At 57.8% G+C, this 27,197-nt stretch overlaps 1 protein-coding gene across 11 annotated transcripts in view; it reads left to right on the forward strand.

The window, feature by feature from the left end:
• Positions 1-27,197, forward strand: part of CHD6 (chromodomain helicase DNA binding protein 6) — a 67,231-nt gene that overhangs the window by 10,127 nt on the left and 29,907 nt on the right. For 6 of the 11 annotated variants that reach the window (XM_068700401.1, XM_068700408.1, XM_068700410.1 and 3 more), the window contains exons 1-15: positions 7,692-7,733; positions 14,848-15,344; positions 17,752-17,899; positions 18,247-18,396; positions 20,048-20,113; positions 20,524-20,582; positions 20,921-21,038; positions 22,262-22,348; positions 22,615-22,764; positions 23,043-23,164; positions 23,797-24,040; positions 24,500-24,676; positions 25,272-25,415; positions 26,200-26,455; positions 26,874-27,084. In XM_068700401.1, the coding sequence (XP_068556502.1) occupies positions 7,707-7,733; positions 14,848-15,344; positions 17,752-17,899; positions 18,247-18,396; positions 20,048-20,113; positions 20,524-20,582; positions 20,921-21,038; positions 22,262-22,348; positions 22,615-22,764; positions 23,043-23,164; positions 23,797-24,040; positions 24,500-24,676; positions 25,272-25,415; positions 26,200-26,455; positions 26,874-27,084 (2,456 nt within the window). In that variant the 5' untranslated portion in view covers positions 7,692-7,706. Of the gene's footprint in view, positions 1-7,677; positions 7,796-14,847; positions 15,345-17,751; positions 17,900-18,246; positions 18,397-20,047; positions 20,114-20,523; positions 20,583-20,920; positions 21,039-22,261; positions 22,349-22,614; positions 22,765-23,042; positions 23,165-23,796; positions 24,041-24,499; positions 24,677-25,271; positions 25,416-26,199; positions 26,456-26,873; positions 27,085-27,197 lie in introns of those variants that run through there. The other 5 variants (XM_068700404.1, XM_068700405.1, XM_068700407.1 and 2 more) reach the window with 4 other exon arrangements.

Genomic DNA, 27,197 nt, shown 5'->3' on the forward strand with positions numbered 1-27,197 from the left:
CTCTAGGTGAGCAGGAGCCCTCGGTGCCGTGGCAGCCTGAGTCCCTCTGGATTGCACCACGGGCACTCAGGGTTTGGGCTCCGGGAGCTCTGCCGGCTGAGATGTGCCCCGCAGCCCTGCCTGGGAGCAGGGACTGATCAGGTAGCAGGAACCCAACAGCACCAGGGGGCTGCAGACGCCTGTCTGCCTGCTGCTCGGTGACCCGGAGGAGGCTGCCGGCCAAACCAAGCAGATGAAGGGCAGGGCAGGCCCGGAGCTCTGCTCCTGCTCTGTCCCAGGAGAACCCCTGGCTCTTCTCCTGCCGCTCGCCTGCAGAGGGGATGTGCCAGGTAGGGGGTGGCCGTGTGGTGACCGGGCCATGCTTGATTCTCCTCAGACTTGCTCTCTGGCTTGGCAACCACAAAGAGACTTGGGCTATGGTCCTGTCCTGTCCATGTGCCACTGTCATGCTTCTGTGATCAGAGAGCGAGTAGCAGGGCGATGCAGCAAACTTCCCTTGGCAAGCAGCAGCCACGACTCGCTGGCCCCAGCTGTCTGCAGGCAGATGCAGGCGCTCCTGCTCCTCTGGGAGTGAGCCGTGCCTGCTTGCTGAGGCTGGTCCCTTACGCCCAGCACTGATCCAGCTGCTGCTGGGTGTGCTGGTGGCCGCACCATGGGCCAGGGCGTGCTGTGAGGCAGGGTCCTGGGGCTGTTCCTCCACCTCTGACCGTCTGCAAGGACGAGGACTTTGGGGCTCTGTGCTGGTGCACTGGTATTAGTGCTTCAGCGTTGTAAAAGCCTGAAAGGTTTCGCGCAATGCCTAACCCTGATCCAAAACCATCACGGCTTGATGCCTTCCCTGCGGGGTGAGGAGTGGCTGCAGCCTCCTCTCCCCCTTCCTCGAGGCCCTAAGGCACGGCGTTGGGCAGGAGGTGCTGCTCGCTCTGAGCTGTAAGGATGGGGCACAGCTCTCGGGCTGGCAGGGCTGGCACAGCCATCTCTGCTTTTCCCCAGGAGCTGCCGCCCCAAAAAGGTGAAGGCACTCATCAGGACAGCAGCTGAACCTGGCGTAGTGGCTGGTGTTGAGCCGTGGTCCCAGCTCGTGTGGATGCAGGTGGTGTGGGGTGATGTGGGGTGGTGCTGGCAGCATCGCCGTGCACAGCAAGGGGCTGGCACCGATGGCAGCTGCTGGAGGGGCTGCGGCCAGGCCAAGTGGCTCGGCTTGTCGGGGCTCTCGTTTTTGGACGTTTTTGTGCTCCACCAGGCAGAGCCCCCGGTAGGGTGCCCTGGTGCATGAGCGCGGTGCGGGTGGCTGAGGCTCAGCCTGTCTCTGCTCTGTGTCGCTTCAGGTTGTGGGAGCCTGAGGTGTGTTTCGGGCTTGAATTCCTGCTCAGAAGGTGGGAAGAGGATGTTTTGTGAGCGTGTGAGCGCCGGCGTTTCTGGCACATGGCTAGGCATGCTCAGCAGCAGCTCTGGGTCCTTCAGGAGGCGCCTTGGGAGCAGCGCTCGCCCCTTGCATCCCACCTCCTGCCGTGCCCCTTTTGCTCGTCTGTCTGAAAAAGATCAGGAGTCTCTAGGGGCCTGACGGCTGGGTTGGTTTTTGTTTTAACTGCACGTGTTGTTTCCTGGCTGCAGCTCCTTTCTGCAGATAAAAATCTGTTCCTTCTCCCCTTTCAAGAAGGAAGCCACCTGCCTCTCCCAGGCAGCTGCTATCGGCACCGTGCTGCAGGGATGCGTGTCTGATACAGCACAAAACCCCTGTCCTCACTGCCGTGCTGCGTAGGGAGCTTTCTTGGGCAAACACCATCAGGTTCTGTAGACGCTGAGGCCTCTGCTTTGAGTTTGCAGCCCTGCTGGCTGCTGGCGAGGAGCAGGGTCACCCGAAAAGCGAGCGGGGCATCGCCTGAGACTCACCCCGTGCCTTCTCTTGGAAGCCGTAACCCCTGGGCACGGCGCTCTTCTGCGTGCTAACACATGCTATGCTCTGAGCTCCTCGGCTGTGAAGATTGTCAGACTTGTGGGCCAGTCTAATTACGGCTTGTTCCCACAAGGAATGTTTTAATATAATTCAATCTAAGGTGGTTCTGGTGCTTTCTGTGGTGGAGCCGCTCGGCACAGTTGGAATAATCCTCGTCTAGCTCTTGCTGGTTTACAGCGCAAATCGCTGCGGTGCCTCGGGCTGGCTTTCTTTTGTAGGGTTTCCACAAGAATGTTGCTTTTGAGGAAGAAAAAGGCAAAATTTGATCTTTCACCTGTCCTTGTAAAAATTCAGCCAGCATCAGCAGAGCTTCAGTCTCGGAAAACAAACAATTGATTTTTAAAACTGCTGTTTGTCTCCGTGCTCTATTCCCTTTGCACCCGAACGAGGGAGGGCAGGAGCCTGTTCCTAGGACCGGCTTCTGCTGCCTTCAATCCAGGAGCCTTCGTCTCAGTGCAGCCCTCGGTTTGTGCTGAGCCTTAGCCAAAGACCCCCAGGCACTGCGCAGGTGACAAATTTCATCCCAAGAGTCTTGGAAGCCCCCAGTTTGCTTTGGCAGCCCTACCCCTAACGCTCACCTTCCCAGTAGCCCCAGATGTGCCCCTCAGCCAGTTCCCAACCCAGAGGTTCACAGTCCCCCCGCAGGAGGTTGTTCCCCGTTTTTCCCTAGGGAATTAGGGAAAATTCCCTAATTTTCCAGCTGAACCTTTTGACAAACCTGCCATAGAAAAGATTGCTCCCAGTCAAGGTCTCCTGGCAGCTTAAAATCTTTAGTAGCCCGTTTTTAGTACTTTTCCAAGAGAAACCCTGGGCTTTCCTTTTTCTGTCAACCTTAGCCCTCGTTTTCTGTCTGAGCATTAGGTGTGAATGTGCAAAACCCCAGTGAGAGGTTCTGCCAGCCCAGCTTCCTTTGGGCAGCCCCTTCCCAGGCCTGTGTGAGCTGGAGGCTTTTTCTTTCCCTGACCCCTCACCCTTGTTTCCTGCAGAGCCCCGGATGAGCCCCGCGGCCGTTTCCCTGGTGAGGGCTTTCTCCCAGCCCCAAGCTCTTAGCGGTGCGAGCTTCTCCCAGGCCGGGTGTTTCGGCCGCTGTGAGACCCTTTCTGATACCTTAAAATGTTATCTGCACGTTTCTGGATTTATTTTTTTAAACAAGTCAGCTGTTATTTCAAAATCGAGCACTCAGGGGATTGTGCAATATTAACTCACTTCTGTTCTCCCCCTTCCTTCTCGTTTGCTTCTGGGGGATGGCACCGCACCGGAGCCTTCTCCTGGCTGCAGGGCTGAAGCAGGATGCTCATCGTAACGTGGAGCCTGCTCCTTCCCAGTTCTGGAGCCAAGGTTTGGATTTGGACTCTGGTGTTGCTCTCTGCCCAGGCCTGGGAGAAGTGATGCCCTGAGCTGGCATCGCCTGCAGCCCTGAAGAACTTCAGCAGCTTTCTGGGCACAACTGATTTTGCAGCCCGTAAAGTAGTTTTTGGGCTCTCGTGTGGCTTTTAAAAGTTACGCACAAAGATGTCAGGGAAAAGGAGCCAGGAGCAGAGCGCCCTGCCCCAACTGCCCTCATGGTCCCTGGGCAGCAGGCTGGGGAGGAGCCGCGCTCTGCTCCGGGAGGGCAGGATGGGCGATGCCAAGATGGGAAGATTTTTGTTTTCTTTGTGTAAAACTGTAGCCTCAAGGCCTCTTGGAAAACTGTTTTTTTTTGTTGTTTTTTTTAAGTTTGAGTTTAAGCCTTCTTTGAAACCCTTTCATTTTCTTGGGACAAACAAGACCTTGAAAGAGCACAACAAGCCGAAGGCCCAGGCTCGGTGGGTGACGCTCTGCCCTTCGTGACTGCTCTCCTTTAGCCCAGCAAAGCTTCCAGCGAGCCGCATACAGTGAGTGCTTCCCATCCCCGGGGCCATTACGTGATCCCCCCCAGCTGATCAGAACTATTCTAGGAGCCGGCAGCTGGCCGGGCTGGGCCCATTATCACGGGGCGGTGCTGGGTTCTGGAATGAGCACCCCGAGCTCTGTCTGTGAGCAGTCCCGGTGCTGGCACCGCAGCCATGCAGTGCCCGAAGGACCACAGTGCCCGGAGGGGCCGCGTGTCCCAGCGGACTTCATTGCAGCGCTCACTGATGCACAAGGTGATGAGTGTTAGGAGCTGCTTGTAGTCCTGCAGGAAAATGAAACCTGTCGGGTTTGGAAGCAAGGCTGGAGGGGTAACGCGTGGGCAGTGTCTGTCTGGGAGCTTCGTACGCTTCTGGCCACTGCTTCGGGATTTCCCTCTTGGCTGTCCTTAGCCTAAAGCCCGCGCATTGTAGCCGGCATTCCCAAGCAGCAGAAAAATGCAGCTTTCTGTGGCTGCAGACCACGAGCTGTGCAGTATGGAAATGAAATTCTTAGAGTATCAGACATTCTTTGAGACTTTGCTGTCCTCAAAGTTTCAAACCCTGGCTAACGACGTGCTTTTCCCATTGAGCTGGGGGACGTCTGCAGGTAGTGGCTTTGGGGCTGCAGTGCAGCATGTTTGAGCTTACCTGAGGTGTGTTTGGTGGTAAAGGAGGACCCAAAGAGCTGCCTGCTCTAATGCTGCTTGCCAGTAGCAGGCAAGCTAGCTGTGAGACTATTTTTGTAACCCACATACTAGGAATTCTTCTGTGTCCTGCAGCAGATTGGCTCCTAGATTTCTGCCTCCAGCACTGGGACTTGCAGCATTTGTTGCGGCCCTGCTGCTGTGGCCGTGTTGCAGGGCTCCTGTCTGGGTCTCGCAGCGGTGCCGTGGGAGCACTGAGGCGTGCCTGGGGGGCTCTGCCACCCAGTCCTGCCCCCGGCCCAGTAGTAGCAGTGATGTTTGGGACATTTTCAGCTTTCTGGGTGGGTGAAAAAGAGAGAAAAAGCCCCTGATGGGTCAGCCTGCCCCTGCAGTACCTTCTCTAGGTCTGGCAGGCTCAGAGAGGGGCTGCGAAACATCTCCTGGGCAGGCCCCTGCTTGGGGCTGCTGGAGCTCAGCCAGGGAGCCTGGGATGCTCTCAGGAGGGGAGAGGGAGTTCAGTGTGCTGGGGCTGGGCCTGGGTGCCCTTCTGGTGGCACATGGTGGCACCTCTGGAAAGGAGCAGGAGGGGTGGCACCGAGCCCTCCCCAGCCTCCTGGATGTGCCCCGTGTGCTTTCCAGCAGCCCTGCCAGCTCCTGTAAGCCCTGACCAAGCCAGGAAACAGCTCATCACCCTGATCAGAGTTCTGTCTTGGAGCTCCCTGTGCAGAAAGGGCTGCTGCTGTTGGATTTTCAGTTTCAGAGCTCTCTGCCTGCAGGCCGGCCCTCCTCCAGCACAGCCCCAGGCACTGCAGCACGCAGCAGAGGCTGGGAGGCTGCTGCCCTGCTCGTTTCAGTCCCTGGAACAGCACAATGCCAGAGCTGAGCCCAGGGCATTCTCTGCAGCTCACACTGACAGAGCTTTGTGTGAAATGGCTCTAAAATACCAGGAGGAGAGGAGCAAGGGAGGTGCAGAGCGCTGGGCGGCCCCTTCCAGCGCTGGCTCTCGTGGCCAAGGCTCTGCCCTCACAGGCTCAGCCCTATGAGCACCGCGCCTGATCCAGGCTAAGACGGGCTCGCTCAGCCTCTGAACGGGGGAAATCAATCCTCCAGCTGCAGAACAGAGCCCGGCCACTCTTGTGAGGAGGCTGGTAAAAGGGGAAGAGCACACAGGCACTGCCTGGGCTTGGGGTGGTGTTGGCTCAGACACGGAATTTCTGATAATGTTTCTGGCTCGTGCACAAAGATTTCAACTCTTGGAGGAACCCAGGCAGGCATGCCAGGAAATACAGGCGTGCTGTGGGTTCGGTCTGGTGTAGGGACGTCTGGCACTTCCAGAACAACAAAAATAAATTCAGGGGAGGAGGAGAGTAACCCGGCGTGCCCCAAATTGTGTAACTGAAAGCGTCGTTGCTAGCAGCAGCTGCTTTGTAGAGGCCGTGCCGCAGAGAGAAGGTCTTCTGCTGGTGCAGAGGGACAAAACAGCTTCCAGCAGCACTTTGCTGGGCTCTGAGTGCAACAGGGCAGCTCCCGCTGCACAGCCAGGACGCGATGTGTGCCAGTACCTGCAGCCAGGGGCATGAGGAGCTGCTAGCACGGCGTGGCGAAGGGCTTGCCTTTGCCTGGGGTGCCCTGCAGCTCCGGCAGCCGCTCAGTGCTGGGGCTGCTGTAGGCTGGCAGTGCTGGTATGGGACATGCATCAATTATATTGGGTTAAAAAGGCAGAAAAACTTCGGCACGGAGCGTAAAAGCTCCCCGTTTGCAGCCGTGGCAATAAAGTAGTAGCCTGGGGCACTTACATGGTGTGGTGGCGAGAGCATAGTGATCTCCATATGAAAACCATAAGCTCGTTTAGAAAATTGGGCTGGCTCATTTGAGATCAGAATTTCTCTTTAATCTGCAAATACTCAATTAGCATGGAAATGGTACTTAAATGGGCTCCCGGAACACACATCCCGGAACACACATCCCGTGTTCCCGTGCCAGTGGTGCTGGTGCTCCTTCGGGATGTGGGAGCAGCTCCTGGCTCCCAGGCCAGGCTGTCCGTGACGGCAAATCCTCGGGACCACGAGCAGCCGAGGCGTTGGCTGCTGCGCGTGCCCTGCCAGCTGCCCTCACTGTCACAGCTCACGTCCTTTGGGAGCAGGAGCAGGCACAGTGGGGCCCCGGGTGCTGCCATCCTCGTGGGCAGCCTCCTGCAGCGGGTGGCTGTGTGCGGGCAGGAGGCCAGGTGCCCTCTCCTGCCACTGGCGGTGACATCGCTGGGTTTTTCTTCGTGCCAAAAGGGCTTTGCTCACTGTCAGAGCTGATACCTCTGTTGAAGTCGTCTCCTCTGGGACTAACGAGCATCTCGGCCTTGATTTTCCGAGACAGGTACATGCACTGGTGTCAGCGCCATGGAAATAAGTCAGGGGGACCCTGCGGGTGCTGGGTCCCTGTTGCCAGCTGCGGCAGAAGAGCAGAGCTGTGTGCTGGGGCTTGGCACCGCTGCTGAGCACAGGGACACGCTGCCCCGGGGCTGGGCTGGATGGAGTGCAGGGCTGGGCAGCTTCCAGCTGCTTCATGGAGAGGCTGGGTGAAACCACCTGTGTGCTCAGACAGCTGCAGACACCCTTGGAACCTCTCTCTTTTGGCCCTGCCCTGGACCTAGGAGGTGACTCTTCCCCTGCCACCTCACCTCTGCCCTCCCAGCGCCTGCTGCTTCCTTCAGGGCTGTCCCCAGTGGTGCGTGGCTCCGAGCCAGGGTGAGGAACACCACAGCAAGGTTTTTTCCCCATTCCCAGCCATGGGATGCAGGGACATCCCTCCCCTCCAGAGCCCGCCGAGCTCCTGCGTCCCATCTGCATCCCGTACTTTTGTCGTCGCCGTTTGGCACAAGCTGCTTCGCTGCTTCCCTTTGCTGCTGCGGCATTGGCAGCACCTGACGCCGCTCGGGTGCCTGCTGTAGGGCTTCTGGCAGGCAGGTTGGCGTCTCCACCAGCCCCAGGTATTGATGCTGGGTTCAGGGAGCGCCGAGTTGCGTGGGGTTGCAGGGTCCCCGTGGCTCAGCAGACCGCAGGTCCCCAGTTTGTCCCTGAGAGCCTTTCACTCGGGCAGCCTCGTTACTCTGGGTGGGACTGGGGGTCTCAGAGGGGTGAGGTGGACGGGTCGAGTACCTGGGGTTCTCCAGTCTCTTTATTGTCAATGTTTGTGTGTGTGTGTCTTACAGAAATAACGCTCAGCCCAGATTTGGTGGTAATGAAAATAGAGAAAAGAGACAAGCAGGTGTGTGACCCTCTCTCCTTTTCCTAGCTGAGCTGGCGAGGCCTTGGGACCTTGTCCTGCGTGTGAGTTGTTGCAGCTCATGTGTGGTGGGAAGGGGGCAGGGAGGGCTCATTGTATTCCCAGGCAGGGCCACAGCTCAGGATGGTGAAATTTGAGCAGAGCCGCAGCCTGGAGTGGATAAGCCTTGCTTGGGCAATCGAACAGGGTGGGATTTGTCTTCAGTAATCAAAACACTCTCGATTTGCTCTCATTCCTCGTGTAGGAGCAGCCCTTCTTTTCCCCCAAAGTCACTGGTGTTGCTTCTTGTTTGAATCTGATGGTGCCTGTGTTACTTTGTGCTGTGACTGCTGCTAACGACGCAGCGCCCCGGGACCGGCAGCAGCGGGGAGGCCGGGGACCAGCACAGCTGCAGGGCTGCGAGAGCTCGGCCAGCAAATCTTCCCTTGCTCAGAAATAATCCCATCCCACCAAGCTGCCATTTCCGAATTGCTGCCTCGGCTCCTAACTACCTGCTGTTCCCAGGGGAGATTTATGAGCCCGTGGTCTTTGTGTTAACTGTGTGCACAGCACAACCTGCCCGTCCGTGCTCTGCTAAGGGGAGAGGACCCGTTACGTGTACGGAGGCTCTCCCAGCAAGGGTGAAATATGGCAGGAGGTATAAAACAACCCGGTCCTCCCCGAGCTGATTTGTGGCTGTGCTGCTTTAATGGGAAACCATTAAACTGGCCGTGGAGCCGAGGGATAAATCTGCTGGAGGGCACGGGCTGGGGCTGCTCCTGGCCAGCTCCGTGGCGGTGCCTCGGTGCTGCTCGGGGCAGCGCTGCTGCACCAGGTTGGTTGTGAGGAGGAAGGGGGGGAGGATTTGGAAAAGGGGGTGCTGGGGCTGTCAGCTTGTGGCAAGCTGAACGTGGCAAAGGCAGGAAGGTGAGTGCAGGGTGCTGGTGCCAGACGGAGCAGTGAGTTTGATAACAGCGGGTCCTAGAGGTGCTGTGGGGAGGCAGAGCCAGCCTGAAGCTGAGGGGAAGAGGTTACCAGCGCTGCTGTCGCTGCTGCCCCAGCAGGGGCTGTTGGGCATGCGTGAGGATGACGTCCGTCCGCGGGGGATGAAGGCCAGGTGAGCAATTCGCACTCACCCTCGGGCTGATGGAGCAGCTTTGGCTGCTCCGTAGACGGGGTTGCTGAGGTGATGTGGGCTACGAGCACGGCCAAACCAGCCCCCTCCGGCACGTGGGGATTGGAAATGGCTCAGCCATCAGCGTGTTGTGTCCCTGTGCCTGCAGATCGAGGCTGGGAGGGAGGTAAAGGTGAGCTGGAGTGAGGAAGGGGAGGTGTTTGCGTCGCTGTTCTTCCTGAGCAGTGCGTGGAGATCTGGTGGGTTTGTCACCAAGCTGTGACTAACTCGTGAAAGCCGTCACCTCCCTCGTGACTTACGAGGCGGCGTGCCAGGGCTGCTGGAGGTGGGGAGGGTGCCTGCTTCCCTGGGGCGTGGTGGCAGGCGATGGATTTTCTCCGGGAGGTTCAGCGGATCCCCGGGCAGTGTTCCCATTCCTGGCTGTGCCCTGCTCCTGCCTGGGCCCTAAAGGGTCTGCTTTGTTTCTGCCATAGTGAGCAGGGCGCTGCTCCTGCTGATTTCTGCCAAGCTCCGACACGCTGTAAGAGCAGAGCGACGTTTCTCGCCTGTCGGAGTGGCAGAGGATGGGAAGCACTGCGAGTCCGAGGCTCCTGCCTGGTCCTGGAGGTTCTTCTGTTTTTTTGAGCCTGGGTTTGGAGAAAGTTAGCGGTGTGGGGAGGCCGTGGGCAGCGAGAACATCCCAGGACTGTGGGTACGGTGCTGGCGGGCACAGCGCACACGTTCCCACCAGCGCTGTGCCCCCCAGCAGCCCGGCGTCCCGCAGTGCCTCTGAAGGAAGCTCTGCTTTGCCTTCCCTTCCAGTTCTCGCTGCATGAGCCGAGGCTATTTCCTGAATTTTATGGGTCTGTTGTAGTGAAACGTGAGCTTTGATGTCTCGCCTACTGCAAATGGTGCTGAGGCCGTAAACAGAGCTCGCCCAACAGCGCAGCGACCCCGTGCCGGAGGGCTGGGGCTCCCTTTGGGAGGGCATCTGTGGTTCAATCCCGAGCTGTGTCCCTGGGCTCCTGGCATACTTGGGGCTTTTTTGTCTTGCTGAGGCAGTCAGGTGCAGCAGCCCTGCTGCTGGCTGCACGGAGGAGCCTTGCTGTGCTGAGCAGCCCGTGGCTAGCTGCTCTGCTCAGGGTGAAGGCAGGGTGAAGGCAGGGTGAGCTGGGGCTGCCCTGCTCCTCGAGCTGACCCCTAGAGCCGCCATCCATGGGCTGCTCACCCCACTGCTGCTTCTGCTTCTCTGCAGGGTCCCCTGGGCACCGTGCCATTAGTCCCAAACCACAGCATCCCCCCCTGCCTCCCCCTTGCCTCCCACCCGCGCTGCTGGGGCCAGCCCCAGCCTCAGGACCTGGCTGGGTGGGAACGGAGCCAGCCCCCAGCTCCGTCACGCTCATCCCACGGCGACTGCGGAGCCTGTTCAGAGACATGACGGAGGGTGGCACTTGTGTATTTTTAGCTTCTGCTGCATTGCAAGAAGAGCTGGAAACGAGGGGTGTGGACAGGCAGCAGCTAGGATGCAACAGCCCGTGCTGTGCGCGCCGCCGGTGGGGACTGCAGCTGCCAGCGAGGGTGGCTCAACAACAGCCTGTGAAAATGCAGTGTATGGAAAAAGCTGCCTTTTTCCACTCCTTTTGGGGTGCCCCGCAGCCAGCTGTGGGGCTGGAGCTGTCCTGGGGAGGCAGAGCTGGGCGATGCTGCCCGCCTGGGGCACTGGGCAGCCTCCCCTGGCACTGCGTGACCAGCGCTGCCTGTACTGGCCAGGGGTGATGCTGTACCCTGCCAGGTACCTGGGCACCTTCTGGTGCCGTTTCCCACACGTCCTGAATTAAAAAAATTGAAAGTTTTGGCAAATTGGGACTTCACGTGAAATAAAACAATTTTAAGTTCAGGGAACACACCATTAAAGCCCACCCTAACCTTGGCTTTGCCCTCTGATGGGATAGTGCAATTAGAAGTGCTCTCCATTAGCCTTGATGGCACTCTGGGGAGTTTTTAATTTATTTATTTTTTTTGCTCCTGACCTTCTCTTTGACAGTAGTTCGGCACATGGGAAAAGGCTTTGTGCTCCGGCTCCTGCCGAGGGATTTGCCGAGGGATCTGACTTAAATGTAATTTGTAGAAGGTTCCTCGGGGAATTAAAGAATGTATAAACTGTACATAAAAATGTATTCTGGAAACATAAAATCATTACAATCCTCACCAAAAAAATGCTAGCTGAGAGACAATTCAAAGGAAAAGCTCTAAGGATAAAATACAAGGAGTGTGGAGGCTGCTTGGGTTTTGTATGGGAGGCTCGGAGGAGGTGGGCATTGCCTACCACTACCTGGATTTATTCTTCTTTCCTTCCCCCCTTCCTCGCCAAAACACCTCAGGAACACCAAAACTTGCAGGGTTAGACAGGTACATTGCAAGGCACGCAGAAGACGTGTAAAGAGGCTGTTCAATGTAAAAATATGTTCATCTTTAATTAAACAAGTTGTGAGAAAAAGGGCACACGGGGAATTCAAAATAAACCCATAACAAAGCAGGACTAAAAATATTTTTAGGAGCAGCTTGCTAAAAGCATGAAATCTGATAAATCCTGTTTCAAATATCTCAAGACTAAAAAGCCTTTGAGAGGAGCCACGGGGTAAAAAAGCAACCGAGGTGTCAAGCGAGTGCTGGCGGCACAGGGCGCTGGCACAACAGCTCTGCGAGGAACCCACAGCCGTCCCCGGTGGCAGGCGGGCAGGAGAATTGCCCTTCAATGGAGGGGTTTGATGAATTTTTTTTTGAGCAAAGGAACACGTGCCAGCAGGATTGGATGGAATTGGCTCTGTCACTGCAAAGGAGCCGATGCGATGCCGGGAATCACTTGTTAGGAGCCGTCACCTGTCGGGGCTGTGCCTGCGGAAGGGAAGGTGCTGGGGCCCCTCTGAGACCAACAGGTTTACCTGTGTGTTGGGTAAATCACTGGGAACTGTAATAAATGCTCAGTTTAATGCCTTTTTATGTGAAAATACTACAGCAGTGATTAGTCAGGATAGCTTTGGTAAAGAAAAATCGCCCCTTGCAATCTGTCGTGGGTTTAAAGATGAGGGTAAGACCAGAAGGACTCGCAGACAGCTGCTCGCCAGCAGCTCCCAACACCACCTCACAAAATGCTTTTAAAGATGGGTGGTGTCCTGATCAGAGGTATTCCTGTGAATTAACAACCAACTAAAGACCAGGAGGGCTGTGTTGGCTTTCACTGCTCAGCATGGAGAGAAAGCACCTGCTGGTGCTGCCCAGTCCACACTCCCCAAAATCCCAGGGAAGGCGGGTGTGCAGTGACTAACGTGCGATTACCTGAGGTGCTGAAATGCAAACCGAGTTGGAAGAGTTGTAGAAAAATCCTAAGATACGCCAAGTAACGCATACAGGGGGCCTGGCCCCATGGGTTCTGGGGCTGTCCCCGCTCGTGGAGGAGACTGAAACACTGCAAGGGGCAGGGTTTGGACAGGGAGAGAGAACAGAGCAGGAATCCTCCTGCTGCTGTGTGCTCCCGCTTCAGCACCGAGCGCTTTCCTGCTGCCACCCCAAGCCCAGTGGGGTTAGGAGAGGCAGGGAGAAGGGTAAGGCAGAAGGGCTGGGAGCAGCTTGGACTCGTGGTGGAGGAGAGGGTTGGGTTGCTCGGCGGCTGTGCCGGGCAGGGAGAGCTCTGCAGAGGAGAGATGTGATGGAGGATGACAAACCAGGGAACGGGGCAGAGGACAGTGAGGAAATGCTGCTTTATCATCACCTCCTGGGAATTAGAAGCCACTTAGGAGGGCAGCAGGACCAAAATGAGTGTTTTTTTCCCCGCATCTTATCAGCTGGTAGTGCTGAACGCCGCCAGGTGTGTGGGAGCCCACAGTCACGGTGTGCTCCTGGGAGCTGCAAACACGCCTTGAACCACGCAGGAGCACAGATCACATTTGGTTTGCTTTCCCAGGCTTTTCCTGTTGACTTTTGTTGAAGAGAAACCAGGAGAAACCGAACCTCATCGAGGGGAAGTAGGAAAAGCCTGTCCCTGTCCCTGGCTCTCCCCAGTGCGCCAAGCCGACCACAAATATTGGCACCAACAGTCCCACGGGGACAGCAAGGGCTTGCCATAGGTGACACGGAGCCCTCGGGACGCACCGAGCAGTTTAGGGTTAGCATTAGGTGCAAAAGGGAGCCAGGGGCTGGCAGTCCGTGCTCAGTTGGCCTGGAGGTGCCTCATTTGGGTTCCCCCCTCTTCTCCTGCTGCCTGTGCGAGCCGGGAGCTGTGCAGCCCCACAAGCTGCTGTTCAATGACCCTTTCCTGGCAGGGCAGCTTCGGGCTCTTCTAGCTGCAGGCGAGCGCTGCTGACTTGTCCCAAATCTCAGCTTTGACCCATCCGGGCAGGTTTTGACAGCTGATGCCCGCGGGATGTCCCGAGGGGAGTGCCGGCTCTGCTGGACCTGGAGCCTGCGGCGCTGCCTCGGAGGCGCAGGGGCTGCCACTGCCTGGCGGCGTTGTGGGAGGAGAGGAGAGGTCCTGTGGCGTGCTTGCAGTTTCACAGAATTTCTGATGGGTCGTGGTTGTTTCTGTACAGCGCTCAGCACCGTTTGTGGCAGGCAGGGACAGCTTTGCCAGCAGTCACCCAGGAGCCCGGTGTGATTTGCTGAAGCAGCACCGTGCGGGCACAGACCGGGCACACCAAGTAGGTCACTGGAGGGCTGCCCGGCTGCCAGCTCCCCCAGCACACACGTGTGCTCATCTCCAGGGCTGCTGCTCAGGGCAGGAGCAGTGCCGGGCGCTGCGGAAGAAGCCTGCAGCCAGCCTGCAGGTCTCCCAGCTGTGTGGGCAGGCAGCGGGGAGCGCTGATTTTCGGGGATGAGCTGGTGCACACGATGAGAGGGACCCCATTCCCAGTGCCTCTGCCCCCAGGACGGGCTGTCAGGGACTGAGCTGCTCCAGGTGCTCAGCACTGTGCCTGCTGCAGCCCCGACAGTGAGCAGGAGATGGCCTCGCTGCTGCTGGGGGGCACCCAAATTGCCCAAATTGCTGGCTGCAGCCCTGGCCCTCTTGGGAGCTCTGCCTTGCTCTACAAGCTGGGGCCAGGAAGGAGTGGTTCATGCTCCTGCCATGCTGGGATGCTGCAGGTTTGCTCTTTGCCTGGTATCTGTACTTGACCGCTGGGCAGCGTAGAAGCAAAAGGAGATGCAGCCTGGGGGGGGGGGTCTGCGAGCTTTTTGGCTGGCAGGGCACGGGGTGCCAGGAGAGCCCAGCACACGGCTCCCAGGCTCTGCACCTGGGACACGGCTGCTGCGATACGCAGCGGGACCGGCCTTTAGGAGAGAATTAAGGCGCTTCTGTGTCTTAGGACAGAAAGCTGTTACCACCCCAACGTGTTTTAGTTTTCACAAGAAGTCTGTGTCCCCGCTGGGATGAGCCTTGGCCTGGCAGCTTCCTTCTCGGGCTGTCCCATACCAGCCCCACCATCCCAAGTGCTCAAGAGGAGCTGGTGTCACTGCTGGAAAATGTGTAGGAAATGAAGGAAGAAGAGGGAGAGCAGCTCTGCTGGTTGGGGCTGGGGGACCCAGGTACTGAGCAGCCCCTGGGAGAGGCACCGCGCTGATCCGGGCTCTGCTCAAGGGGCAGGAGGGGACCTGAGCGCGTGGTCACTCGGGGTCTCAGCAGAGTAAGGGGCTGGAGGGTGCCACCAAAGCTGGGGCTGTGCTTGGAGGCAAAGGAGAGGTGCCAGCCACCTCGTCCCCGTGCCTCTGTGGGCCAGCGGGGAAGCAGGCAGCCTCTGCCAGGCAGGGACAGGGGGTCCTGCCCTCTGAACTTTGTCTGCATGGGGTGGCTGCTTGGCCTCAGCAAGGGTCCCCTGTACATCGAGGGGCACGGCTCACGCTCCCAGCACACGGAGCCTTGCTGGGGCTGTATTTCGGCAGCCTCCCTGCAATCTCCTGCTGTTTCTCTACGTGGCATTTGCTTCACACCCCCCGTTTCTGTTCTCTCCGCAGCTGTCGAGCTCAAAAGTGCGGAGCCGCTCCCCAATGTCGGATGCCTCGGACACCTGGGAGTGCAAGGCGCAGGACCCCTTTGCCAGCAGCGAGGAGCAGGACGAGGTGCCCCAGCAGGCGACGGCCGCGGCCGTGGGCAGCCAGCACCCCGAGGAGGAGCCCAGCAGAGCTCCCCAGAAGCGGCCGAGCGCCCAGAACGGGATGCAGGACACCGGGGGTGTAGGCACGGGGGTGAAAAAGAAACGGAAGAAAAAGGATCAGGGAGAACAGGAAGGGGGAGAAAAAGCAGCTGTGGAGGTGAAACCAAAGAGGAGAAGAGAGCCTAAAGAACCAAAAGAGCCTAAAAAGGCCAAGGAGCCCAAGAAGCAGAAGGAGCCCAAACAGAGGGAGGTGGCCAAGAAGCCCCGGAAACCTCGGGAACCCAAAGCCCCTAAGGAACCTAAAGACAAGAAGAGTGGCTCCGAGCCTGCCTCCAGAGCAAGACCCAAGAAGAGCAGGTGGGTGCTGGCGTCACCTTGTCTCTGTGCCACTGCAACTCGTGCGGGGTGCGCGGGCTCCTGGGGAGCCAGGAGCTGGCCCCCGGCTGCAGCTGGAGGCTCCCAGCAGGGCTGCAGCTGAGAGGCCTGAGGACTCCCTCGTACCGTGCAGCTGAATGCCACAGCCTCTGGTAATTCCTCATCCTATTAATTAACAGGCTGATTGGCCAGAAAAGGAGCTCTGATTTCTTAGCTCCCATTTCTTCTTAATTGGGAATGTATGCAGATAGCAGAGCAGGTGTCAGCAGGCACCAGCACCGTTTGATTTACTGCCGTGGACTGGCAAGAACAAATGTTTTGGAGAGTCCTGTGAAAAGCAGGCCTATCGATCGGAGCTGGGCCCTCCTCCTGTGCTGTAAATAACCCTCAGGACAGATGTATTTGTGTTGTGAATGTGACTAGGGCAGGATCCAGCTGGGAATTTTTCAGCAAAGCCCTTCTTTGTTGGAAAACGTCAGTTTGGTGGGGCTTCTCAAAGGAACCGTTTTGGAAATGCTCACCAGAACGGGCTTCCTAGCATCCTCTGAACCCTCCTGCCCGCCTCCCCCTGCGGCTGCCTGTGTGCAGAGGGGCACAAACCCCACTTTGCCCCTGCCATGAGGGACGTGCAAAGGCAGCGCCGGGCACCTGAAGGGTTCCTGGCAGGCACAGACCGCAGGCGGTCCCGGAGCAACACGTGGCTGTGCCAGCCCTGCAGGGTGAGCGCCTGCTGGTAACCCTCCCTGCTCCCAAAACGCAGGATTTCTGGCCAGACCTTATGGCTTGTGGCCAGGCGGGCCGTGTGGCCACCCCTTCCCATGGCTCTCCCAGAGCCCCCGGCTTGGCCTCGAGCCCAGCCTGGCCTCGTGCCCGGCGCACCGGGGCTGCCGTGGCCTTGCCCGGCAGGAGGCTGAGCTGGAGGCCTTGAAGGCAGCTTGTTTCTGCCTCTGCCAGGGAGGAGGGGATGCAGCTGGCATCCTAACGCCGCCTCCGCTCCGCTGGTCAGAGCCTGCTGCGTGGGCAGCTCGCACACAGCCACCCCTGTGCTGGGACCAGCTCAGGGCCTGGGGGCAGGAGAGGGCTGAGGGGGAACCCGCGTGTGCCGGGGCCGGGTGAGGTGCCTGGGGACAAAGTGAGAAGCCTCGGCGAAGAGGTTGTTCAGTGCGAAAAACTCCCAATTGAAATAACTCGAACACATCATCCAGCCACAAGAAGCTGTGCAGGAGTTTGGGGGTGCCACAGAGCTCTGGGCTTCCTCGTTCCCAGCTGAGCCTGAGCTGAGGGAGCCTCCTCCCACCCATCTGCACCCTCCCGGAGGAGCAGGGCCCGCTCCTGCCTGGTCCTCAGCCCCTCTACAACCCCTTGTGGAGCCTTTTCTTGGCCGGGGACGTGGGGCTGGGTGACAGGAGAGGCTCCCGGCAGGCAGGCAGCAGGCGGGGTGGGTGCTCTGTGCAAACGGAGTGATTGCTGGGAGGCCTCTAAGTGGCAGCTAATGGTGGCATAATTTCTTCTAAATTGTTTCTAATCATAGCCAACTACTGGCTCATGAATGAAGCAGTTGTTAATTGTGACTTACAAATCAATATCCTGGGAGTTATCGCGCGGTGGAAGCGATGCTCTCAGCGCGTTCTCGGGGCCTCTGATTGAATCGCTGCCACGCGGCCAGGTCCTTCTTGGCCTGAGCAGCAGAGTTTGAACCGCGTGGCTTTTGCGAGTCCCAGACCAGCAGTGATTGCCTCGTGAAACGGGGGTAAAACCCAGGCAGGGTTTTGAAACCAGCTGTTCCTCTGCAGCTGTGCAAGCCTTGGAAGAGGAGGGGACGAAACACGGGGCTGAGGGTGAGCGGGGAAGGGAAGCTCCACTCCCGGGGCTCCTCACTCAGCCCGGGGGCAGGCTCCAGCTCTTTGAGATGTTGCCCCTAGCAGTGTTTGCTGCAGCAGGTAAGGACGGGCCTGTGCTCACCCTGCTGCTTCCTGGGCACATCCCCTGCCACAAGCTGGTTGTGGCTGTGGCCGGGGCATGCTGTGTGCCTGGGGGTGGCTGCGTGGCCTGGGGCAGTGGCCCCTGTTGGCACCCTGCGTCTGCAGGGAGGTGTTGGGACTGACTGGGAGCAGGGCCCAGATCCCCTCCTTGGCTGTGCCTCGGCTCTGCCTTGGGCCTCGCAGCTTGTGCTGCCTTCACTTGGAGGCTTGGTGGCCTGAGGAAGGGCTCGTCCTGTGCTGAGCGAGGCCCAGGAGCTGACATGGTGTGACAGGGTGGGAAGGAGGGCCCGGAGCAGAGCCCAGCACGGGTGGGTGCTGGCTGATCTCCAGGATCCCCGGAGCAGTGCCCAGCTGCCAGTCTGTCCTGGTAGCAAGGAGCACGGTCTAACTGTCAGTCTGTCCTTCAGCAAGGAGCAGGGGCCCACCCCCGTGGAGAAGAAGAAGAAAGGGAAGAGGAAAAATGAGATCCCGGTGGACACTTTGGAGCTGGATCAGGATCTCCTGAGCCCGTCCGTGCAGAGCCCGGAGGAGTCTGTGGAGCTGGCTGACAGCCAGGTATGGCACAGGGACAGCACAGGGAGGCCGGTGGGCACTGCAGGAGCTGTGCACCCCATGGGGCTCCTCTGCCTTTGGCTTTGGGGCCAGCAGAGCTGTGCAGGTCCTGCTCTGGTCCAAAGCACTGACAGAGGCCTCAGCAGTGCTGGAAGCTGCTCTGCCTCTGCAGCAGTGCAGGGCCTTACGTCTGGCCTGTTTGTCCCACCACCTCCACCCCAGCAGCACAGGGGGGGAAATGGAGATCAGGCAGACCTGGGGCTTTCTCCAGTTCCCATCCCCACACCAGTCAAGGGGGGTACCTGGGCTGACCGTCTCCCCCATGACTGCCTCTTTCATCCCACGCACAGAAACGCCGCTCTGGCCGGCAGGTGAAGAGGAGGAAATACAACGAGGACCTGGATTTCAAGGTGGTGGATGATGACGGTGAGACAATAGCCGTGCTGGGAGCTGGGAGAACCTCTGCGCTCTCCGCCTCCACTCTGGCATGGCAGGCAGAGGTAGGGCTGGAGTTGGGACTGGGTGGTGGGGCTTTCTGCATCTCAGGACATCCCCGGGGTGTCACTGTGAGGTTCAGGGAAGTGTAGGATCCCAGTACAAGGATGGGGGGGAGTGCATGTGTCCAGGAGTGTGCCAGCTGGCTCTGCAGGGAGTCTGAGCACAAAGAGGGATAGGTAAGAGTCGTGCAGGTCCAACCTCCCCCCTCCTGCTGGGAAGCGAAGGCCTCCAGGACATGTCATGTAGCTGGAGATGTCCTTCAGTGCATGACCAACCCTCTGCCCATGCCCACCTTTGGATCCTGTCCTTGTAGCTCTTGCCCATGACCGAGTATTTCGGCTATGCCAGCCAAGGTCTTTGTAGGTGCCAGGGCATCATTTACTGCCCATATCGCTGCTCTCCATCAGTCCCTCTGAGCACAGAGATGCCCAGAGATGCTCTGCGGGCAGGGACCAGCTGGAGGCACTGCAGTTTGGGCATCACTGCCCTACCTCCTCTGCACACTGAGCTCATTCCTCATTCCCATTGCTCTGCGTTCCAGATACCTGCAGCTCACTGCCTCTCCGTGCTCACCAGCAAAGCTGCCAGATGTTAATAATCGTCACTAATTGTTTTCGTGGTGTTCTTGTGTCCCTCTCTAGGCCCCTTCTAACAAGGCTTCGGGGTGGATATTAGCCAGATCTGTTGCTGAGCCAGTAAATGGCTCCTGGCCTGAAGCCCCAGCCTTGCCCCGAGGGCTGCTGTGCACCCTGGGGATGTGCTGTCCTTTCCTCCCGCTGCTGCCCGGGGCCACGTCCCTGCTGGGCTCCTGGGAGGGATCTCTTTAAGTGAGATTTGCAAAACAGCCAGAGGGAACAGGTTGCCTTTGGCAGGGGTCCACACTGGCAGCCTGCTTTCCTTTCCATTTAGTCTCACCTGGCTGTGGCTGCTCCCAGTATCAGGACTGACCTGATGGGGCGGGATGGCAATGCTGAGGCCCCAGGGCTGCTCTCCCCAGGGCCTGGACTTGCAGCTTTCCTCCCCGGACCTTGACCGTGTTTCTCAGGAGCTCTCTGGGGCGGTGCACAGCTCCTCCAGCAGCCCTCAGGCTGCCAAAGCTGCCAGCCTGCAGTGCTCGGTGGGGCTGTTCCTGCCACAAAGCACGGCCACGGTTGTGCCTTCTGTCTGGGAGCTGGGGGCAGGATGATGTCAGGGCCACCTCCACCGTGAGTTTGTGGAGTGGGAGCTTGTAGGCAGCCAGTGGAAGAGCTCTGTGGCCTCGTGGGGCTGTTTCTTCATGGCAGGCCCAAAGCCCACGCAGGGAGGGAGGCTGTCCTGTCCCATGCTGGCTGCCGAAGTGCGTGGCCCTGGCTGGAGCATCCTTCACTCACCATCTCTGACCCTGCTCACTTGCCCCAGCAGGCCAGGAGCCTCTGCCAGTCCCATCCATGTCAGCACCCTGGTCCTGGCCCCCTCCAAGCACCCTGGCCAAGGGCAGGTGGCAGTGACAGAGATTGCTGGTGGCAGGGCAGCTTCCTTCCTTGAGTCTCAGTGGAGAAGCTCCCAAATTCCCTCCTCTTTTCTGGGTTGGTGGGCTGGGAGAGGACAAGCAGCCACTCCATGCTGGGAGGGTGCCAGAGACCAGGAAAACTGCTCTCTTCCCACTGTCCCCAGGAGCCTCCCGAGGATGATGCCAACATCATCGAGAAGATCCTTGCTTCTAGGATGGTGCAGAAGGAGGTGAGTGACAGAGGTGCCAGCGGGGCTGAAGGTCTCTGGGCAGAGGAGGGGTGAGGCCTGGCTGCCTTTGCTCATCAGTCATGGGAGAGGCAGCAGAAGTCCGTGCTGCCATGCCAAACCTGACACCTGCTCCTGCAGGATGCTGCTGGGCTCTACCCAGAGCATCATCCCTCTGGGTTGGGGCGTAACGCGGTGCCTGTCCTGTCCTGGGCACTAGAAAGCCTCTGGATAGGAGTCAGGCCTGGTTTTGGTCCCCAGGAGGTGTTTGAGTCCCCTCATCCTCACGGGTGGCTTTGCCCTCTGTTTTCCAGGGCCGCAGCCTGTGAGGCAGGCGCCACGCCAAGTGCCTGTCCCCCATTTTCTACACGGTCTGGGTGCCTCTAACTTAACTCTCCTTCCCTTGGTTTCAGGCTCACCCTGGAGGCCTGACGTTTGAGATGGAGGAGTTCTACGTCAAGTACAGGAACTTGTACGTGCAGTGTTGTGGTCCTCTGTGCCACAGCGGCACACGCTGTGTGTGCTGGAATGAGGTCTGCGTGCTCCCAGCCCCAGCTGCAGCCCCGGCATCCCTGCCTTGCTACTGCTGCCCTCCCAAGCCAGGCCCAGCCTGTGCAGGGCAGGGAAGCCACTGCAGCTGCAGTGCTCAGTCTTGGCCATGGCTTTCTTCAGTTTGGGGCTCCACATGGCGAGGCATGAGCTGGATGTTCTCTGGGTTGCTGGGAGCTTCCTGCTTGTCTATCTGGTGGATGGGGTTGTTGCCCAAGGGCTTCTTTGGTCATGTTGTGTTGATTTTTTTTCCCTCTGCAGCTCCTACCTGCACTGTAAGTGGGCGACTCTGGAGGAGCTGGAGAAGGATCCCAGGATATCCCAGAAGATAAAACGCTTCCGGAACAAGCAGGCTCAGATGAAGCATATTTTTACAGAGGTGAGAGCTGAGTGCAGTGCGTGGCCGCTGTCTTCCCCAGCACAGCTGGGCCCAGTGTGTGGCTGAGCAAGCCACAACAGTGCCCTGAACACCCACGGTGCCACCAGAGCAGGTACAGACAGGGTGCCAGATGTCACTTGCCGAGTACTGCCAACCCCGGAAGCCTTGCTCGATGGAAGGAGGGCAGCACATAGTGCTGAAGGTGCTTCCTGTGCTCATTTGGGGAATGTGCCTGCTCATGGTGGAGCAGAGATGCTGCAGGAGAGAGACCTATAAATACTGGGGCTTAGGGCAGGTCCTGCCTACGTTGTTCTGTAAGCAGATTAATTGTGTTCAGTGTGGAAGGTGTTCTGTAACCTATCTTGCTGCTCCGGAGACAGTTGTTGGATCTCCTCAAGCTGTCCCCTAGGAGTGTAAATTGGGCCAGTAGGCTATGAAAATTTCTCCATGGCTGTAGTTACAAAGCTGGGTGTGTGTGTTAAATTTCTCACTCCTGAGTCTGCTTGGGGTCTCTCCCAGGATGCAAAGAAAAAGCATGCGTTGGAACACATCATACCATTAACAGTGCAGCAAGGAAAAATTGCTCTTTCCTGTGACTAAGTGGGGCTTGGGATGCTGTGAACATAGAAGCCTGCTTTTTCTCATTCCCAAGCCCAAGACATGTGTCTCTCCAAAGGACCACTGCTAGTCTAAAGCGCAATCCTCCCCAGGCTTTTTTGGTGTGAGGATGAGCCCCTGCCTCGTGAGCAGTTGGTGCTGGTGACTGCTGAGCTGAAAGTGGGGAGGGAAAGAGAAGCAGAAAGAGAGAGCAAGTCCTTGTAGAGGACTGAGATGTACGAGGGGACAGCTGGAGAGACCCAGGTGGTGCAATGCGTGGCTCCGGTCTGTGGCAGTCACAGCTCTGGATGCTGGATATGAGCTGGAGCACACAGCTCAGGGCTTTGTACCTCAGGGCCAGATGGGCTGGGACAGACAGTCCTGCCTCCCAGCAAGGGCAGCATGGAGCCAGCAGCTGCTCCAACGTGAGGGCTTTGCCTTCTGCAAGGCTCCCTGCATCCTCCTGCTCAGAGACAGATGTCACCTACCTGTGTCCACAGGCACTTGGAATGCTGTGTGCAGCCAGCAGTGTCCTGGGGACAGATGTCCCCCAGCTGTTTTCTTGCACCCACCATCTGTTTAATCCTGGGATCACCTTGAATTTACCTCTCTTTTTGATCTCACAGCCTGATGAGGATTTGTTCAACCCGGACTACGTGGAGGTAGATCGAATTCTGGAGGTGGCTCACACGAAAGACCCTGACACTGGGGAGGTGAGTGGCTACATCACTCGTCCCACAGAGGGAGGGAAGCTCAGCAGGAGATCTGGACCCAGCACATCCATCACATGTCATCTCTGACCAACCCGAGGCCTTCCCAGCCTTGCACAGCTTGAACCCTACTCCTGGGGGGCCCCTGGCACAGGGGGGATTCAAAGGCCACTGAGTATTGCTGTGATTTAGTCTCAGTTGCAGCCTGCACCTTGGGGCTGAGCAGTGTGAGCCCTGCACTGGTCTGCACGCCTCTCTGTGTGCTGCAGGAGGTGACTCACTACCTGGTGAAGTGGTGCTCGCTGCCCTATGAGGAAAGCACCTGGGAGCTGGAGGAAGATGTTGACCCAGGGAAGATTAAAGAGTTTGAAGCCCTCCAGATCCCTCCAGAAATCAAGCACATGGTAACGTACCCAGAGGTAACGTACCCAGCTGGCAGCTCAGTGCCCTGGGCAGGAAGGGACTCTCTCTGTTTTCTTAAGGCCCAGCAGTGGTGACCTGTGTGGCCCTGCTATTTCAGTGCAAGCCCAGTACCCTCCCCTCTGGAGGTGTTAGTGGGATCTGTGGGTGGGATCCAGAGGCCAAGGCCTCTCTGTGAATCTGCTGAGTGTCAGTGACAGTTTTAAAGCGTGGCCTGGCCACACCGGGCAGTAGTCTTTTCATCTCCATGGATCTTGTTCCTGCTCTCTCTTCCTAGGAGCGCCCAGCATCGGAGTCCTGGCAGAAACTGGAGAAGTCCAGGGAGTATAAGAACAGCAACCAGCTGCGGGAATATCAGCTGGAAGGAATGAACTGGCTGCTCTTTAACTGGTATAACAGGTGAGGAGGGGCTGGAGTCCTGGGCTCCTGTGAGGTGTCCCATTGGCAGTGGGGCCCCAGCTTGTGCTGTTGCAGAACAGCGGGGCTGGGGGAGCAGAACCAAGAAGGAGGGGCCTGACAGCAGCTGCTGAGTGCTGCCAGTGTTGGACTTGACAGGCGGCATCTAGAAAAACTGTGTTTGTGTTAGCTTTGCAATTGAGCATTTAGGAATGTTTCTCTCTGGTGAATGCTGATGGGTTCTGGAGATCCTATAGGCTTAGCTATGGTTCTAAAATACAGCTGATTTTTGGTATTGGTCAGGCTGATGGTGACCATTCCTGTGGCAGTAATACAGAAATAAGACGTGTCCTCATCTGCAGCAGGCAATCAGATGCATTGTTCACAGGCTGGCGTGCACCTGAAGGGCAGTGTCTTTCACACAGTCCATCATCGGCAAGAGGTTGGATGGGCTGGCTTACCCAGACCCAGTTTGGGCCACTTGGAGCACTGTCCTGATGTCTCCTACCCTCCACACCATGGAGTCAGAGAGATGTGAGGGGAGGTGACATGCCTGACACCACACCGAGGAGTTAGTGACAGGCTGGTTCCTGCCCCTTAGAGCTGCATTAACCTGCTCTTGCCCATCTCTGCAGGAAGAACTGCATCCTGGCTGATGAGATGGGGCTGGGGAAGACAATCCAGTCAATCACCTTCCTCTCAGAAATCTTCCTGATGGGCATCCATGGCCCCTTCCTCATCATCGCGCCCCTCTCCACTATCACCAACTGGGAGAGGGAGTTCCGCACCTGGACGGAGATGAATGCCATCGTGTACCACGGCAGCCAGATCAGCCGGCAGATGATCCAGCAGTATGAGATGGTGTACAGGGACTCACAGGTGACTGATGCACACAGCACTCCCAGAATATGTCCTCCAGCTCTGGCTTCCTTTATTTGGGAAGCACTTTGTTGCATGTGGAGCTTGTGGTTTATCCAGGGAGAGCAAGATGGTCTTTTAAGACTTCTTTGCCGGTGTGGGCTGAGAGTGCACAGTGTATGAGTGAAGAACAGGCCCTATTCTTGTAAAAGGGGGAAAATGCAGCTAAGTCCCAGCCACAGCTCTTGTCCAGGCCTATTTTTCTGCCCTGAAGTAGTGTCTGGTTTGGAGACATGCAGCCAGCATGAAGGCTTGCAGGAACCTGCTCACTGAGTGAGGGAGACGAATCTGGAAGAATCACAGCCAGGATCCAGATTCTAGCCCTGCCATGGTGGCCAGCCTGTGTGGACTGCCAGGATGTTTGACAGGGTCCTGCTGCCTGCAGCAGTCAAGCACTGAGTACATTTTATGTCTCCCTAGGGCAACCCTCTCCCTGGGATCTTCAAGTTCCAGGTGGTTATCACCACCTTTGAGATGATCCTTGCTGACTGCCCAGAGCTGAAGAAGATCCAGTGGCGCTGCGTGGTCATTGACGAGGCCCATCGGCTGAAGAACAGGAACTGCAAGCTGCTGGAGGGGCTGAAGCTCATGGCCCTGGTGAGCACGTCCTGCCCAGGTTGATGCAAGAGCAGGGTGGGCCAGAGGTGGCCGTGCCAAGCAATCAGGTGTCACTGACAGCTGCTTAGCACAGGGCCGGAGCTGAGAGCTGAGAGCTCCCCGTCTCAGAGGGGAGAGACCCATTAGATCACCGGAGAAGTGCCAGTTTGATCATTTCGCTGTGATGTGCCTTGTACCCTGTGGTGAGCAGGGCTGCCATATTCAGGCTGGTTTCTTAACACTCTCCAGGCATGGGACCAGTCTGTGGCAGGGCTGGGGGTGCGGGACTGTGTGTAATGAAAAAGGGATCAATGAGCTGCTCTGGGATGTGGATTTGGATGTCCAGATCCTTCACAGCCCTGGAGCAAGCAGTGTGGCTGTTTGCTGTACTGAGGGCCATCAGGCATGTTGTATCACCTAGCCCTACCCAGCTGCTTAAGGGCTGGCACCATGGCCAAGAGAGCCTTTCTGGGGTGCCTGTGCCTACAGGTCCCACAGTGCATTTCTGGGTCTGGAAGAAAAAGGAGCTTGGTGATCTCAGGGCCCCTTGGATCAGTGGGCCTGAGCCCTCAACCTGTTTTCTGTGTATACACAGGAGCACAAGGTGCTGCTGACAGGCACCCCCCTACAGAATTCAGTGGAGGAGCTCTTCAGCCTCCTGAATTTCCTGGAGCCACAGCAGTTTCCCTCGGAGACGGCCTTCCTGGAGGAGTTTGGGGACCTGAAGACAGAGGAGCAGGTACCTAGAAGAGTGAGGCTGGTGACTTCCCACAGGTCACTGGCACTCCTGGTGACACGCCAGGCATGCACTCGGATGTACTTTGTGGAAGTGAACAAGACCCCTCATTGCTTAAAGGTCTGCCCCTTGCAAGGTGCAGTGCTGCATGCAAAGTTCTGACAGAGCCCATGGGCCAGTGCTGCTTTGGAGAGAGGAGACCAGCCTGTGCCAAGGCCAGGCTCTGCTCCCTGTGTGTCTCCACACTGCTCCTTGCATGCCTGAGCAGCTCAGCACACCCAGCTTTCCCACCTGGTCTGTTCCCGAGGCCAGAGGGTGAGTGAGGAGGTCAGTAAGCCCATGGATCTGTCACCCTGTCAGGTTACCCTGGGGAACCATCCTCCAAAGTTCCCCTTGAGCATGGGTAGTGGGGAGCAGCACGGTCCCCTGGGTTGCCTCATTGCTATTTAAGTGTCTGGCTTCATCATCCAAGGGGAGCAGGCATGGACACGTGGAGCACCCATCAGCTCAGCTGCAAGCAAAGCTCCCAGTTCTCCTCCTCCTGCAGCAGGCACATGTACCCAAGGCTGCCCACAGTGTGTGAGTTTATGGCCCAGGGCCAGCCACTCACATGCCTGCTCCAGGGGAGCTAGATCCTGAAGTTATTCTGGTTGTCAGCAGTGCAGGTGCTTCAGGACCATTTGTAGAGGATTTCCAGCTTAGAGAGGCTGTAGTGTTGCAGGCCCCTCTGCTGTTGTCACCATATGCTTGCCATGCAGGGAGTGAATCTCTGCGCTTGCTCTGGCAGGTGAAGAAGCTGCAATCCATCCTGAAGCCCATGATGTTGCGACGGCTGAAGGATGATGTGGAGAAGAACCTGGCACCCAAGCAGGAAACCATCATTGAGGTGGAACTGACCAACATCCAGAAGAAATACTACCGGGCGATTCTGGAGAAGAACTTCTCCTTCCTGTCCAAGGGTGCCAACCAGCACAACATGCCCAACCTCATCAACACCATGATGGAGCTGCGGAAGTGCTGCAATCACCCGTATCTCATCAATGGTGAGGGCTGTGCACAGGAGGTGAGGGGGTTATGTCTCTCTGCACTGTTTACTGGTCACTGCCTGCAGGGCTCACCCAGCTCTGGCCCTCTACCTGCAGTGACCTGCCTTGTTGCCCCCAGGGGCACTGCCAGCCACAGGGTCTTGCCAAGGCTCTCCATGTACAGCTGTTCCTGGGGCATTTCAGAGTGGAATCCTCTACTGCATCCCAACATGGCTTGTTCTGTCAAGAGCTGGTGCCAGCCCTGAAGGAGTAGAGTCACGGGAGCAGAGGGGCTTCTGGAGGTTTCTAGCCAGCCTTCCTAGATCCGAGCAACTGCATGGATTCAGTTCCTTGCATGCTGTTGCCATGGACAGGAGGCTGGGGGCAGCTGCACTGCAGGTCTTACCAAGAGCTCACATCCCTTCTCACCTGGCAGGGGCGGAGGAGAAGATCCTGGAAGACTTCCGTAAAACACACAGCCCGGAGGCACCGGACTTCCAGCTGCAGGCAATGATCCAGGCAGCCGGGAAACTGGTGCTCATCGATAAACTCCTTCCCAAGCTGATTGCTGGGGGGCACAAGGTGCTCATCTTCTCCCAGATGGTGCGCTGCCTTGACATCCTGGAAGACTATCTCATTCAGAGGCGGTTAGTACAGGCTTGAGCATTCACCACATTTCCTCCATGTCTTGTCCATCCTGCACTGCAGAAACCATGGAAACAGAGTGGAAACAGCCCAGGGTGGGGATTTGGCTATTCTG

This window comes from Anas acuta, chromosome 16 (assembly GCF_963932015.1).
Source record: "Anas acuta chromosome 16, bAnaAcu1.1, whole genome shotgun sequence".
NCBI lineage: Eukaryota > Metazoa > Chordata > Aves > Anseriformes > Anatidae > Anas > Anas acuta.